Source organism: Chionomys nivalis, chromosome 4, assembly GCF_950005125.1.
Source record: "Chionomys nivalis chromosome 4, mChiNiv1.1, whole genome shotgun sequence".
Taxonomy (NCBI): Eukaryota; Metazoa; Chordata; class Mammalia; order Rodentia; family Cricetidae; genus Chionomys; species Chionomys nivalis.
The window spans coordinates 52891346-52908175 of record NC_080089.1 but is presented as its reverse complement, the minus strand read 5'-3'; the positions used below and the strand labels follow the sequence as shown (position 1 = coordinate 52908175).

The 16830-nt window shown below is 42.8% G+C and overlaps 1 protein-coding gene across 1 annotated transcript in view; it reads left to right on the top strand.

The window, feature by feature from the left end:
- Elmod1 (ELMO domain containing 1) overlaps positions 1–16830 on the top strand; it is a 66637-nt gene that overhangs the window by 17936 nt on the left and 31871 nt on the right. The window contains exon 2 of the mRNA XM_057767909.1: positions 4054–4155. Coding sequence (XP_057623892.1) covers positions 4139–4155 — 17 coding nt within the window. The 5' untranslated portion in view covers positions 4054–4138. The remainder of the gene's footprint in view (positions 1–4053; positions 4156–16830) is intronic.

The window sequence follows — 16830 nt, the reverse complement described above, 5'->3', positions numbered from 1 at the left end:
CTCCAGTTGCTATCCACAATAAGGGGCGTGTGTTGGCTCCTCCTTTTCCTTCACAAATCCAAACATCAAGTGGTCAGTTTACAAAAGTCTTGCCAACTCCATCTGCTAAGTATCTCTCAAATTCTTCACTCTGTATCTCCATCCACTGCCTTCCGACACCATCATCTCTGTCAGGATCATCACGGAAGCTTCTAAAAGGTATCACCACTGGAATTTCTTCATGGTACAACTCACTCTTTGTACCACAATCAGAGTAGGTTTTTAGATTTTACTGTTATTTTATGTGTATGGATGTTTTGCATGCATCTCTGTGCACAATTTGCATGTGTCCTGTACACAGAAGCCAGATGAGGGCATCAGATCCCCTAGAATTGGAGTTACAGATGGTTCCTAGCCACCATATGGGTGCTGGGAATCAAACCCGGGTCCTCTGGGAGAGCAGCCAATGCTCTTAACCATGAGCCATCTCTCCAGACCCTGGAGTATTTTTCAACCAATAAAGCTGTGTTACATACCAGCTTGAAAGCCTGTAGTAATTCTCACTACTCATGTAAGATGCTTTGACCTCTTTCAACACCAGCCACAGAGCCTTCTGAGATGACCTTCTCTGCCTTTCCACCTCTTACCGCCTTCCCACCGAGGACCACCTTCAGTCATAGGGACATCCTCTCTATAACTATTGTCCTGTCTTTCACTTCTGGGGTTTCGCATGTGCTCTTTGGGGAGCCCCCTACCCCTATCCCCTTCATTTAAGCTGGTCGTCTCTCTTCCTTGATATCTCAGGGCACATTTCCACTTATAGCCCTGTGCCTGTGCACCTATCTGCTTTCCTGTGCCAGCCTGTCACTCAAGACTGTTAGGTCGGAAGGGTGCGGTCTCGCCCCTCTAATTCACCCTGTATCTTTGCTGCCTAGCACGGTGTCTAATCATAAGAAGCATTACATCTCCTTAGAAATGCAAGTTTAGAATGGCGTTTGTTTACAGAGAAGTCACTAAGGAGTACAGGTAGTTCCTTTATACTGTACCACCCAGTTTCCAGTATTAATATCTTGGATTAATGCAATATACTTGCTATGACTAACAGATATGTGTTGGTATCTCATTATTAACCCAAGTTCATATTTTTCCTTTTAAATAATACTTTGTAAGTATTTTCAGTTTTATTTTATTATTACTGTGTGTGTATGTGTATGACATGTGTGTGTGTGTGTGTGTATTGTAACGTGCAAGGATGTAAATGTCACCCACATGTGTGCGGAGGTCAGAGGACAACTTTCAGGGGTTCGTTCTCTCCTTTCCTCATGGGTCCAGGGAACTGAGCTCAGGTCATCGTGCACAGCAACACTTCCACCCCCTGAGCAGTGACACTCGGGGCTGTGTTTTATTCACATTTCCTTAGCTTTTACTGCACACCCCTCTTCTGCTTCGGGACCTTGCCTGTGATGCTCATCTAGTAGATGGATCTCCTTAGGCACACACCTCTTTGTTTTCATTCTTTATTGGACTGTCCTTATTTCTAATTACCTTAAGCATTTTGAGAAGCTCAGTTATGTAATCTGTGGCAGGTCCTCCCTCTGGGGTTTGTCTGACATTTCTCTCCTGATTAGATTGGGGTGACAGCATTGAGGGGAAGTCACAGGAGCAAGTATCATTTACATATGGCCATTTGTTGTCAGCGCGACTTCTTGCTGGTGACATTTGCTTTATCACCTGACTCGTGCTTGTCAAGAGTCTCTGTATTATCCACTCCTTTTTCTGTCTTTCCATACTGTCTCCAGGAAGACACTAGGTCTAGCCTTCCTCTGAGGGGAAAGAAGATATGAAGCCTCCTCCTTGTGTTTACTGATCCAGTCATCCAGTACTGACTCAGTATCGATACGGAACCTGGATCTTCATTATACCTAGGTTCTAATTCAATACTGCCTTTTGTTGTTGTTGCCCAGATCATTCCTTCTTTGGCCATGTATATCTGTTGTTTATTTTGTTTGTCTTAAACACATCCCTTTCTGGCACAACATGATGTTTCTCATCATGTCCCAGACTTAGATTGACCATTTCTCCAAGTCTTCCTGACTCCTTTCAAAGGTGAGCAATAAGGAGCCATAAGATCTTTGGAGACACAAAATAATTAAGTTAAAATATTGATTCATTTAGAAACCACAGATCTGCAAAGAAGGATGTGGGAGTCCCACCATCCAAAATGAACAAGTATTATTTTTTATTTTGCTTCTAACATAGTTTCTGAGAAAAACACTTAAAAGGTTAAAGATCATTGTTCTCCTCTCTGTCTCGCCAGAAGCAATCAACCACAGTCTCCACGGTTGATTTTCTTTTTCAAACATGTAGACTCTACATTGTAGAAAGTACTTGAAGGAGAAAATATATGTTAAGGGAAAGACTGGACTTTAACTGTGCTCTGTCCCCCAGCTTTTGAGCTGCTCTAGGTGATAGCTGTGGCTCTTCCCCTCACTGTTCCACTCACTTCTCCTGAAGCCAGACCTCTCTCTTGCCCCTCCTTCAGGGATATCTTCTCTCTGTTCTCAGTTGCAGCCAACTCTGTTTCATCCATCTTACCCACCCTTGATTCTCTGAAGGCCACCCATGTATCATCCTTTCCAGAAAAAAAGAGAGTGTCTTAGTTAGGGTTTCTATTGCTGTGAAGAGACACCATGACCACAGCAACTCTTATAAGGAAAGCATTTGATTGGTGTGGCCCACTACAGTTCAGAGGTTCTGTCCATTATCATCATGGTGGGAAGCAAGGCAGCATGCAGGCAAACATGGTGCTGGAGCTGAGAGTTCTTACATCTTGATCCAAAGGCAACAGGAAGTAAACTGACTCACTGAGCATGATTGAGCATATGAGACCTCAAAGCCCACCTCCACAGTGACACACTTCCTCCAACAAGACCACACCTCACTCCAGCAAGCCTTTGAGAGGCCATTTTCTTTCAAACCACCACAAAAGATATCATGTTGTAAGCTTTGCGAAAGCAAACATTTTTGAGACTTTTTAAAATTAACTTTGCTATTTGACAACTTCATACATGTCTCTGATGCATTCTAATTACTTTCCCACTTGCTCTCTCTTCTCTCTTCCTCCCTATCAACCCCTTTCCTCCCTCCAAATCCCTCTCTCACATTCATGTCTTCCTGTTTGATTTCATCACCCACTGACTTTAACCAGGGATGTCTATTGGAACTTGGTAGCCTCACCAGTAGATACACAACTGAAGACAATGAATGACTTCTCCTCTCTGTGAATCTATCTATCAGTGGGGTGGAGGTGTAGATGCCCCCATTCATGACTCATGGTTGACAGGAACAACCTTGTGCAGGCCAAGAACTTATATGCATAACTGCTAGGCGAGCGTGACTGTGATGGCCACATCATATCCAGAAGTTGGCATTTCCCAGTCCGTCTCCCTGTCTTCTGATCTTACGTTCTTTCTACTCCCTCATCTATGGTATCTGCTCCCTGAGCCTTAGGGAGGCTTTGAACTGCAAAGAACTGTGCAAATGTAAGATCTTACTACTCTGTTCATTGTGAGAACAAAACAAAAAACAAACAAACAAGAAACTTGAACTTGACACTTGAGGCATCGTCTGTTTGTTTGGAGTATCTGACTATTTTAAATCTTCTATTAGCATATTCTAATTGGACTGATTCTGAGCTCAGCAATATTATCAGTTCCTTCCAGTTCTTTCTGAATTGTTGCTTTTGAAAGGCTGAGGCTGTCAGGCTGGAGGTCATAGGGTATCTGGAAACCATGATAGTAATTTTCATGGTTCTTTATTTTTCTTATATGTATTGTTCCTCAGGATGTAGGAAAAATACCCACCAAAGAGAAAAGGCTTATTATTGAAGCTCATGCAATCATCTCTGTCAAGTGACTTAACACGGGAAGTTATTTGTGCAGTCGTAAGTGGGAAGGCTGCCGCGTTCATCTCCAGCTCTTGAATTCCCTTTGTGGAAGGTTCTAGTGATGGTGTTCTGGGCAGAGCAGGAGGTTTTTGGTAATTCCAGTAACCCTCACTTTTTTTTCTCTGTAGCCCACACTTACTTTGGCAGAAGAAAATTTGGAAGCAGTCGCTTGAAGGCAGTTGGCATCGTATCTGGAGAGCAAACAGCAGCACAATGAAGCACTTCCTGAGGTAAGTGATCAAGGCTCCCTGGGTGAGCCTCTGAAGTGGAGAAACCTCCTTGCCAGTTTGAGAGCTAGCTGTCTCCTCTGCTCCTCAGCTGTGATCCCCAGACAGGGTCATCGGATTTGCATTTTGAACGAGGGTAACCTGTGAGTGGGGCTCCTCTCTTCCTCTGTCCACCCTTTGATATTGAGAGAGCACTTGGAGATGACAGGAGAGCCTGGTCAAAAGCATGAATGTCCTTCATGACCTCAGAGACATGTGTTCCTCAAGAGTGATATGCAGTCGTCTGAAAGTTGAAGTCAATAAACCAGCTATTAAATAATCAATAAATGTAATTTCTGTAAAATCATTTTTCTGAAATAAAGAATTTTAAATCTTCAAAATTTAGGGCTTGACTGACACACCAGTCCACACCAGTACTCCCCCATGATGCCAGTGTGCTCTCTTTGTTCCTGCTGCCCTCCTGTCTCCGTGATATCCATGAACAGCTCCTGCGCTGACCTGCACAGAGTCTGTGCTAATGGACTTTGGACAGTCCTGTTGCTTAGAAGCCATTGACTAGATTCTTTGTTACTAACTCCAAAACTGCTAATTGCCATTGGATTTTCCATTAATAAAATATATTGAATCATATTTAAAAGTTACAAAATAGAGTTAGTCAGAGCGTTAGAAAATTCAACACATTTTCTTGTGTGATCATCTTTCCTTCGAGGTAGTGACCTCCATCTGATACACATTCCTTGTTCTACCCTGGTCACGTTGTGGGTGAACTTGCTTCTTTCAAGAAATTATTTGACTCTATCCGAGGCAATTTAAGACTTTCTTCTCCCCCTGGTTTTGTTTCCATCACTGTTTCTGGAGGCACGGGTAGGGGAGTGAGGAATTCACTGTGCTTGGGTATGGTCAGTGGGTCATTATGCAAGCTACCTGAAGATCACACTTAGACCATTTCCAGATGTCAGAGCTTGTTATCTTGAATGTTCACTAACCTGTTCCTCTCAGCCGTGTGAAAAGAAAGTATCTGAAATATCACTAATGCGTTTATTTGACCTGATGTTTTTGGTTGCTATGGTTATTAAGTCACCTGTTTACACAGTCAAGGAAAACTGGTATGTACGACTATCTCCCGGATGCACATGTAGATCGGTTAGCTATAGAAGCATGCTAACAGGCAGCTTTGCTGTGTTATGAAGCTTAGTGTCCAGGACTCCCTCTGCCACCAGTTACATGACGTGATGATGAGGGCTGTGTCAAGCCTGTACTGATGAATTTTTTCTACACTGTCTCAATGAATTTCAGAAAAACTCGAGCCAACACACACACACACGCAAAGCACGCACGGCGCGCGCGCGCGCACACACACACACACAGAGTTTCTACTGATTATTTTGAAATAACAAAAGGAAATTTGTTGCCCATTCTTAGTTGATTATTGGATTTTGCTTTTAATACTTTTAACTGTTATATTGTTTCAGTTCGTTTCATGCTAATATATGGAAGGTGGAAGGGTAGACATCAAGAAATTTACAAACTAAGGTTATATTAGTATTTATTCCCTAAACAGTACATTCTCATAGCTGTTGGGCAACTTTGGAAACCCTTCCATTTCAACCAAAAAGAAGGTTATGTAAGTGCAGCCTGAATGAATCAGGTATTAATTCCTGATTCTACATTAAGTAGCACGAGGAGCTGACTTTTCCTGAGGAGAATTTCAGCATTACTTAAAAGGCCACGGAAAGATTAATCTGTCAACTTCTGAAGTGTTCTGAAATGAAATGCTCCAGGCCTAGACCAGAGGAAACTAAATGAACCCTGAGGAATCCAGATTGTAAGAAGCAATGAATTCTAATTCACATTTAAAGTGTGTGCTGTCTATCTTAGTCCTTTTCTTCCTAACTGCATTATCCAAGCAATTTATAAGAAAGGATTTATTCAGCTCATAATTCTGGAAGCTGGGAGGCCCAAGGTTGAGGGACTGCACCTGGAGAGGACTTTCTTGCTGCCAGAAACCCTGAAGAATCCCAAGACTTTACAACGTCTGCTTGGTGAGAGAGGCATGTGACAGATGCCCCACTCCAAGATCATAAATGGATTGATCCACTAACCCATACATGAACTCAACCATGAGGTGGTACATCCATGGCCTAGTCACTTCTAAAAGGCATCCCTGATCCCACCCCTTAACACTGGACAGTGGAGATCAGTCTGAGCATGAGTTTTGCACGGGACAGTCAAAGCGAATCAGTAACCTGTATCTTCCGCTGCTGCCGCCGTCGAGTATAGTGATGGTGGAGCTACTCAGAGCATTACGGGATGGAGAAAATGGTTTATGTGTGTTTTTAATTGTGTTAGGAATAACAAATAATTGCTACAGGATGAGCATGCCCAGCTAAAGGATATGTTTGTGACTGAATGCAGTTGTGGAATATTGACTAAGTAACGGCCCTTGGTCACTCAATCAGATGTTAGCCACAGCTGCATAAGAAGAAAGCAAAGCATACCGTGAATAAGAAAATGTACCTCTGTGGTCTCAAAAAGAGGTCAGCATGTCTTATACCCCAAGTGAAACTGAGGATTGGGTTTAGTTTTTATAACATACTTTATTTATTTTATTTCAATTGATAGATACAGTAATAAGGGACTAGAGACTCATACTGAAAATCTTTTCCTTCATTAGAATTTCTTTATTTTGAGATTTTATTTTTTTAAGTCATCAGAACATTATCCTGGAAAATTCTGATAAAGAGAATTTTAAAGTCACCCCTCATAAATAATTGCCACGGCTCTTCCAGCCTCAGAGTCTCACTTCTCCATTGTGAACCTTCCTGTGTATGCCCCTAAGAAAGGAAAGGCAAGAATTTGCCAAGTTCAAACCGCCATGAGCAACTCATGACCCTTCCCTCCCTCCAGGCTTTGAAGTAATTAGGGGAAGTATTTTACTTTTCTGATTGGCTAATAAAGCCTCATCCCTCACGAATGTAACCGGGGCTTTGTAAGTCATTCACTCTCGGCTAACGTTTGGCCCATTGATTCTTTCAGTCAGCATTTGCTGTGACGACACCCATATTACAGCGTTTCCCTTCTCAGTGCAACTGTGTAAAGAACTTAATGGCCCGTCGTCATATAGAGGAAGAACAGGGAGCTTAGTTTGTTGAGTGGCTTGTTCTAAGGCACACAGATATTTGAATCCAACATATTTCTGGTAGCTTGTGCATTGCGTGCCTCCCTTGTGTGTGAGTGTTTGTGGGTGGGACAAAGGGATGGGAGACGGTCTCTGTACCCAAGCAGCAGAGCAACCAGACATTCTAAGCCTGTCCTTGGTCGCCAAACGCCATCTCCAGAACTTGGACATAGACAGTTTAGGATGAGGACCGCAGGTGCAGGAGATGGAAAAGCCACCATGAACGAAGTGAAGTAGGAATGGGCACCACAGCGCCAGCAGTCCCCTTCAGCAGGTGTGGACTGTAGTTAGAGCGAGCAGAGGATAAATAAAGGAGTGTAGAGACAGTGTGGACATGTTTTCCAGTGTAACATCAAATCATGCTCAGCAGCATTGTCTTCCATGCCCCTACTAGGATGGCCCACTAAGCAGTGCTTAAAGCATTCCACCGCCTTCCTAACCCAAAGTACCAAAGTCCATATTACTCCCAACAGGAGCATGGTCCAGCCTACCACAGCAATGTCCTACTCCTGGTACAAACTTCAGTCTTAGTGAGAGTTTCTATTCATGGCCATGGCAACTCTTAGAAGGAAAACATTTTTAGGGGGTGGCTCACTTACAATTCAGAGGTTCAGTCCGTTATCATCATGGCAGGGAGCATGGCAGCGTGCAGGCAGACATGGTGCTGGCTACATCTTGACCAGAAGGCAACAGGAAGTGGACTGTGACACTGAGGGAAGCTTAAGCAAAAGAGACCTCAAAGCCTCCCCCACTTTGACACACTTCCTTCAACAAGGCCACACCTCTTAATAGTGCCACTTCCCATGAGCTTATGGAGGTCAATTGCAATCAAAACACTACAGATGGCCATACTGTATTTGTATATTTATTTACTGTTGATGATTTGAGAAGTATTTTTACATAGACGTGTTTGTGTGCCCATGTGTGGTCAGGTGTACATGCATGTGTATGTACATGTGTGTGGAGGCCAAAGGTCAATATTGGGTATTTTCCTCAATCACTTTCCACCTTATTCTTGAGACAGAGCCTCTTATTAAACATGGAGCTCTCTGATTTGGGTAGAGTGGCTGAGAGCGAGGCTGAGATACCTCATCACCTCCTCATCACCAGTGTTCCAGGGCACAGTGCCACCTGGCTCTCCATGTGGGTGCTAGGGATTGAACTCTGGTCCTCGTGCTTGTGAAGGAAGCAGCTACTCACTGAGCCGCCTCCCCCAACCCTAGTTTAAAAATACTTTAATTTACCAATAAAAGTTTGTGTACAGTTTAGATGACATTGAAGTATGTTCTAAATGTCAATATATTGTGTTTGCTGCTTCCCTCATACATGAGATACACAGAACAAAAAATTATGACTTTCAAAATAGGAATTTTGTAAAAGGAATGCTTTTAAGTATCAGATTTTTAACTTGAATAATGATGCCATTAATAAATTGAAATAAACCTCCATCCTCTTCTCCTTTAATGAAAGAGGTATGAGCCATTAATTAATTATCTCACTGACCCATGATCACTACTTGTTCTCTAAACCCACAGACAAAACTTCTTTGAACATCAACATGTTGCCTGTTGCCGTGGCAACAGAGTTACCGACAGCATCAAACCGTGGAAGATAGTTACCCAGCAGTCTCTTTATTTTCTACTTTTCAGAAGCCAGGATGATCTCTTTGGGCAAAGAATGACTCTGGGCCCCACTCCAGCTGGTGACAGGGCCGGGGACTCTCCCTGCTCTGTAGGAGGGAAATATTTTCCATGTGTGATTTGCATTTGAATTTTCCTTCCTTTTGGGGAGCTTACATAGGAAAGCATCCCCTTCACTAAGCCAAACTACTTTTGCCACATTAATTCCACACCAATTTCCAGGTACATCTAATTAAGAACTTCAAAAGAACAACCATAGTTTTCTCCAACTGTTTGAGAGAGAGGGAGAGGGAGAGGAGAGAGAGAGAGAGAGAGAGAGAGAGAGAGAGAGAGAGAGAGAGAGAGAGAGAGAGAGAGAGATAGAGAGAGAGAGACTGGGAATGCTGAGCAGCTGCTGTACCTAATGCTCACTTCCGTGAGAAGCGTTTCATCTTGGGAAACAGTGATTTGAGCAAATTTCCCTTTTGGATATCTCCTTTTTTCAGCAAGATTCTACTTCTTGTTTATTGCAGGATTTTCATTAGCACATTCAATGAAACTGTATTTTTAAAACCTGTTTTCTCTTATTATTTCAAATGAAGATGTCAGATCCCCAAATTTAAGGTGATGGAGTAGTGTGCAACACCAGTACCCATCCCTTCATCCTCAGAGTGAGGTGTAACCTAGCTGAACCCCCTCTTCCTGTGGCCCCATTCCTGCTGATAGTGTTCCTCTAACAAAGCAGCCTAGACAGGAGTTCACGTATATTTGGTGGCGAGGATATGGTTCATTTTCAATAATTTACACTGGTTCAGGCTAGAGCATGAATTTCAATACTAAACATCGTCATAACTGTTTTGTGAAAACATTGCTGTGAACTCAGCCATAAACCCCGCTGTGCAGTGTTCTGATAAAATGCTGGCAATGGGAGATGTATAGAAGCACTTACACTTGAGTCAGAGACCCCCATGCTTCAGCAAGGCATCCCTGCCCAGATGCTGCCCTTCCGCGTTCTGGAACATTATCAGAAAGACAAGATTAGAAATCAGAAGCAAGTTCAAAGCCTTGCTGCCTGAGAATGGGTGACTGTTGGGGTGTTGCCTTCTAGTCCTGAGAATCCCTACAGCATCTTACAGACTTATCAGTAGGGAATGGAAAAAAGAGAATATTTTTCAAAAACTACATTTTCATCAGTTGCTGGTCCTGGCTGGGAGAAGCCCCCTTGAGCAGGGGTCATGGGTGGGAAGGATGGGAGATAGAACAGGATGAGCAACTGTGGAAGAGAAAGCCAACGAGGTCTGACCCATGAGCGTGTTTGCGCTGCCTCCTTTCAGACCTGAGGGCAGAAACACAATGGGAAACCATGAAGACTGAGTCTGAAAGCTCCCCACCCTGAGAACTGGACAGACCCTTCCTCCCTCGCCCCTTCCCTCTCTCTACCTTCCCTTCCCCAATCAGAAGGGGAAAATATATTCACACGTGTTTCCTAATTTACTCCTTCTCAGAGTAATATGCCAAAACAGTTAAGAATCTCAAAAGACTTGCTATCATTTAAAAATTTGTTCTGCTCTTGACCATCCCGAGTTTCTCCCACAAACTTCAGAGCTTTCGGACTTAAAGTCACGCATACAGGAGTTTTGCCAACCTGGTCCTTCCACCAGGTAGAAAGTTGGATGTAGTTTCTGTCCTCAAAATAGTACTGCCAATGTAGGGGGGACTACGAGCTACTACCTTCAAGCATGTCTTACCTAGACCAGACCTACACACTAAACACAAAATAGATTATGTCTGTCAAAATATTGATCTGGTGTTTTTTTTTTTTAGATAGTACGTAGTATGGCAAGCTGTTCTTTAAATGAAATGCCTGTGTATGTTGGCTCATTAGAAAATTAAGAGAGGGACTGGAGAGATGGCTCAGCAGTTTTGAGCACTTATGGTTCTTGCATAGGACATGGCTCTGGCTCCCAGAACCCATACAGTGGCTCACAGATATCCCTAACTTGAGTTCCAAGGGGTCCAGCTCCCTCTTCTGAACACGCAGGCACACATGTAGCACACATACATATAGGCTGGCACAACACTTATACACATGAAAGAAATAAGTCTTTAAAGCAAACTTCCCTTCTTTGAAAAAAAACAAAGAAAAATAAGGGGAAATTTAAATGTATCTTGGATAACTAATAGTGTCGCAAAGAATGCAAGGATGAAGCTTACAAAGAGTAGGTAGTATGCGACAGCCAGTGCATTTGGGAGTTTGTCATTCGAGTTTTGTGGTGTGGTTTATGTGACTGTGGGCTGTCACAGTCTTCTGCACACTTCAGAGTGATGCTTCTCTCCTAAGCCCCACCACGGCATTTCGACTACTTTTCATTACTTTTGACAGTGGAAATATCCTTGTGGGTATGAAAAAGAGAGCAAGAAAGAAAAGCAAACGGAATAGGGTGTCTTCTCTCTCCTTTTATGTAAAGTTACCTGTCTATGAGACCCACATGGGTTTTTCTTCTGCAATACAAAGAGACCTTAGGAAGAAATGGCACCCAGGCTCCAAGTCATTCTGCAGATAGACGCTTCCTGGCACCTAGGATGGTACTTCCAAGTCTCAAGCCACGCCTGTGTATAAATCTGGTGCAGCAGCCAAAGGGGAGCCATTCTGGAGCTTGATTTAATATAGAAAATGGCTAGTGCCTTTCGCCCGGGTAGAGGGACGATGAAGGAGCTCAATTCTGTGTTAATAAGCTTCTCTTGATATTCTCAATACCTGAGAGCAACTTCGAGTGAGATTTACTTGACTCATACTTTTGAAGTTACTGCTGTGCCCTGGCACTCTGGCCTGTGGGAAGGCAACACTCCAGGTTGGAAGTAGTCAAGGAGCAGAGCTACTCACCTCATGACCACACAGAAAAGGAGGAAGAGAGGAAATCAGGGGCAAGGTCCCACAGTCTCCTTCACAGACAGACTCCCAGTGACCTAAAGCCTTCCCGTTAGGTCCCAAAAATACCTTCCTAGGGACTAAGGCTTTAACACATGAGGCTTTGGAGGATGTTAAAGTTCTAAACCGTAGTACTCCATAAGCGATTCTCAGAGCCTTGTAGCTCTTGGGAGATTCCATTCTACAAGGACCCAAAGAGTGTGTGATGTGGTCACGATGCACGGACTTGAAAGGGGGCTTCATCTGGACTTTGATCCACATGTAGAGGCCATTTGTCATTGAGAACTGGACACAGAACAGATAAGATGGCTTTTCTCCTGTACTTTTACTTTATCGTCACAGGACAGTACTTCCCAGGATTACCGTGATGGCCATTTGGCTGGACACCAGCCAACAAATATACAAGGCAATCTTTTTTTCTGGAATAGTCATCCAACAGTTAGAAAATAGCATTCATTTTCCAAACAAACACATTGACGTCTTATAATCTTCTCATGCGCCTAACTAAAATGTTCCACTAACTTTATTTTTTAGGGTAACTATTATTTTTAAAACCTGTTAACCTGAATCCTGCCAGAGCTTTGAATGTATTTGACCTGAACACTTAAATGTCAGGCTTGATTAACACAGTAAGTGCAGCATCCAGCCGATTTCATAGTAACTGGCTACACACAGAAAACACATATCCCATAATGACTTCTGGTGGCCATGTTATACATGTTAGCGGCTTTATCATTTGCTTCTTAAAATAACACTCAGGAAAAAGAAAGTGTTGTAGTAATATGTGCGGCGGGGCTGCGTCCCAGGCACCCGGCCGCCCGCATGGCTTATGCCCCAAAATAATTACACAGAAACTGTATTCTTTTAAACACTGCCTGGCCCATTAGTTCCGGCCTCTTACTGGCTAGCTCTTACATATTGATCTAACCCATTTCTAATATTCTGTGTAGTACCACGAGCTGGCTTACCAGGGAGGATCTTAACCTGCGTCTGTCTGGAGTGGGAGAATCATGGCGACTCCTCACTCGGCTTCTTTCTCCCAGAATTCTCTTCTGTTTACTCCACCCACCTAAGGGTTGGCCAATCAAATGGGCCAAGGCAGTTTCTTTATTAGTTAACCAATGACCTTCCTCCATCATTTCCCCTTTTTCTGTTTAAACAAAAAAGAAAGGCTTTCACTTTAACATAGTAAGATTACATATAGCAAAACAGTTATCAGGCAAGAATTACAGTTATAATATTTATATCTATTTTATCATAACTAAGGAAAACTATAACTATCTATCCATTCTTCAACTCCATCAAAGACTCCAGAAGGATATAATATTACCTAAGAAAACAAGAGATCCAAAACTCTAGAAATGACAGAGACATCTCACTGCCTGGACAGTCACCCAAAGTTCTTTTGTACTGTTGGGGCATCCATCTTCAACCTACAGGCCCATAGTATCCAGCAGACATTTTCATCAAGCAGGAAATTCCAAAGACAGTTCAGTCACTTTTTGCTGTGTCCTGCAGAATGTCTCGCAGACTCTTTCATGAGTCAGGAACCCCGAAAGACCATCTCACCTTTAGGCAAGTTCAGCAGTCCTCTTTCTGCGGGTTCTCTGTGTCCAGTTTATGCAATAGTCCAGGCAAGAGCAGTTTCTTGCCCAAATGGCTATCAAACTCCATAAGGAGCCTCTTCAATGCCCATCTTCCTCTTGAAGTAGATTGGTGCTGCCAGGAGCAGACGTGTCTCATTGTCATGAAAAGCCCTAAGTTATTAAAACATTTAAAATGCCATATTCTGTAGTCTTTGAAAGATATGAAGAATGCCTATCTAACTGAAATATATCTCTATATATCTAGAAAATCTAACTAACATGACTACAAGCTTGACTATTATTGATGATTGTCCATTAACAACCTATATTTCCTAATTATACATTACATTTTAAATGAACTATACAATCACAATACAGTAATCAAGATCAGAAATACATATACATATAACAAAATTGACCTTAAAATCCATACCAATGCAAATTATTCATATCTATATCATATCCCCCTTTAAATGTAAAAGAACATTTATAAATAATATTTGGGAATATGGGCGCAGTTTTTTTCTCTCCAAACTGCTTCCTGCTGAATGGGGGCGCTGTTATTCAGGTCTTTCATGGTATAACTTGTGTGCCAGGTTCATCTCAGTGGGCAGTTGAGTGAAGCAATTTTTTGAAGGTGTTCACAGCAACCTTTCAGGAGGGCGTGGTCTATCATACCATATTGGGAAAGACGCAATCCACAGAGTCTCATCCTCTGTGAAAACAAAAGAAGACCCTCTCCAAAGCATCATATCCTTAGACCCAAATTCTGAAATCATAATACCCTTATATCCATTCTGGTTTAGCTTGGCAGCCCATATAATGAAATGTCTCTCTGTACTTAGCTCCTTTACAGTCAAAAATTTTAAAGAAAACACAATAATACAAAGAATCCAGACTCTCTGTGAATTTTCCATTTTTACGTGGCTTATTTTTCTTTATTTCTTTTAATCTATAACTATCTGTACTCTGTCTCTTTAAAGACTTTACCCTTTTTTTTAACCATTAACTTTATTCTCTATATTTTTTTCTTCTCTGTGATCCATTTATAGGTCTGAATCTGTCCTATTGTGAATCCGTAATTAATTTTTTTTTTTTTTACTATCCAGGAGCATTTCTTAAAAATGTTAAGCACTTCTTAAAAACTTAAGTTGCACCATATACAGGTAATACGGTATTGTGTCCTGCCCAGTCTAAACTTTAACTGTGCTGTTATTACAGTAATTACGGTAGTTCCTGCCTGAGACCAGCACAGATGGCAGAGCTGAGCCACTCCTGCCTCAGAGCCATTTGGTGCCCCTGAGCCACACACAGTTCCAGGCACACAGCAGTCCACATTGCCATCAAGCAAGCCGTAGCACTTTACTCCAAATGCCCCGTTCGAAGACTCTGTCTTCCGCAGGAGCCAGACAGAGATCGTGATGGCGGCACAGCCCAGAAAGCCGGCATTTTAAAACAGCCAGTTTTTTTCTGTTGCTGAGTCAGGACAATTTCTTTGCCGCACACAACCCACAAACAGCAAAAAGCTGTCTTAAATTCTCTCTGTGTCCTTTTTAAGCCCTCTCAGGTTTTACGTGGAGTTCATTAGCACGTTGGGCGCCACTCTGTAGTAATATGTGCGGCGGGGCTGCGTCCCAGGCACCCGGCCGCCCGCATGGCTTATGCCCCAAAATAATTACACAGAAACTGTATTCTTTTAAACACTGCCTGGCCCATTAGTTCCGGCCTCTTACTGGCTAGCTCTTACATATTGATCTAACCCATTTCTAATATTCTGTGTAGTACCACGAGCTGGCTTACCAGGGAGGATCTTAACCTGCGTCTGTCTGGAGTGGGAGAATCATGGCGACTCCTCACTCGGCTTCTTTCTCCCAGAATTCTCTTCTGTTTACTCCACCCACCTAAGGGTTGGCCAATCAAATGGGCCAAGGCAGTTTCTTTATTAGTTAACCAATGACCTTCCTCCATCAAAGTGTGCTTAGTAAGTGAAGAAGAAATCACTGCTGATGACTCCAATAACTAGCAACGCCATTATTAATATCATCATCCTGAAGCCTGCCAGCCCCCTGTTATTTACATATCACTATTAAAATGGTTTTACTTCTAGAGGAAATTTAGGTCATTGCATGAGTCTTTGTGTGCGCTTTTTCCTATCAAGGAAATATCATGAACATTTTCGTGTTATGAGCTGTCCTAGGGTGTGATTTTCCTGCCTGTGGAGTATTCCACTGTGCCTGCTTTGTGGCACAGTTTGGAGGCCGTGCTCTTTCTCGTCATCATTTCCTTTGTGTTTATAAAAACCTAAACTCTGTGCCTTTTAAACACATTGGACTCTAGTTTTAACAAAGGCTGTTGACGATATCAGAACCAGACCTATTCAAACACATGACTATAACCAAAGAATTAGTTGACTAATCGGCCAGCTAAATGAGTCCCATTGCTAAGAATGCTGGTGACTGTAATTGATCTCAATAGCCCTAAACACCTTATTTTGGAACAAGACAGAATCGGAGAACATTTGAGGGGGAAAAAACCTTTTAGAAATGACACCAATGGGAAGTAACAGATATAATTCGGTCTCCTAGGAACACAATGTGAAGAGGGGCTGAACCTAACAGTCTGGGTGACAGGCTGTCATTGTCTCTAAAGCACAAGTCACTGAGATCCTGAACAATAGAAGAAACTAGCATGCATTTCATTTTCAAATCAAAAATCTACATAAAAAGCAAAGTCACAAGTTCAGTTATGTGTGAAAATGTGCCTGTTTAGAGACACGATTGCTGGTTTGCTGAGGTGCCACTGGAGTTGGGATGTGTGGTAAGAACATGGTGCTTTGTTGGAGCCCAGAAAAGACTCCTGTAGAGTTTCTGAAAAAAATTAAATTTAAATCAGAGAACATAGTCCTCTTGGAATAAGAATAAAAGGTCAAAAGTGCCTCTTCTGAAAAATGATGAGGAAGCCTTTGGGCAGAAGCAAGGCATGCTGGGATTGGTCAGCAAGGAAGGCAGCAGCCACAAGACCAAAGGAGAGCAGCAGAAGCCAGGGGAAAGGGAGACAGGAAAGGATGGGAGAAAGGAAGAGAAAATGCGGACAGTAGGGCGTGAGTGGAATTAAGTCTGGAGGCGGGGTGGGGATGGGATGGGGAATGGTGAACAGCCATTCATCCTGGCAGAGGAGGCATCCCCACCCCTCCCGATGTCTCAGGCAGAGGCCATGTTAACACTGACTGAGTTCCAAAATATTTAGACAAGGATGGGAGAAACAGAATCCCAGGGTTTCCCCCCTCAGCTTGTTGGAGTTGTGTAGCCATGGTAACTGTCCCTCTCGGGAGTGGAATGATGAACACCTGTGGATGCTGAGATCTAA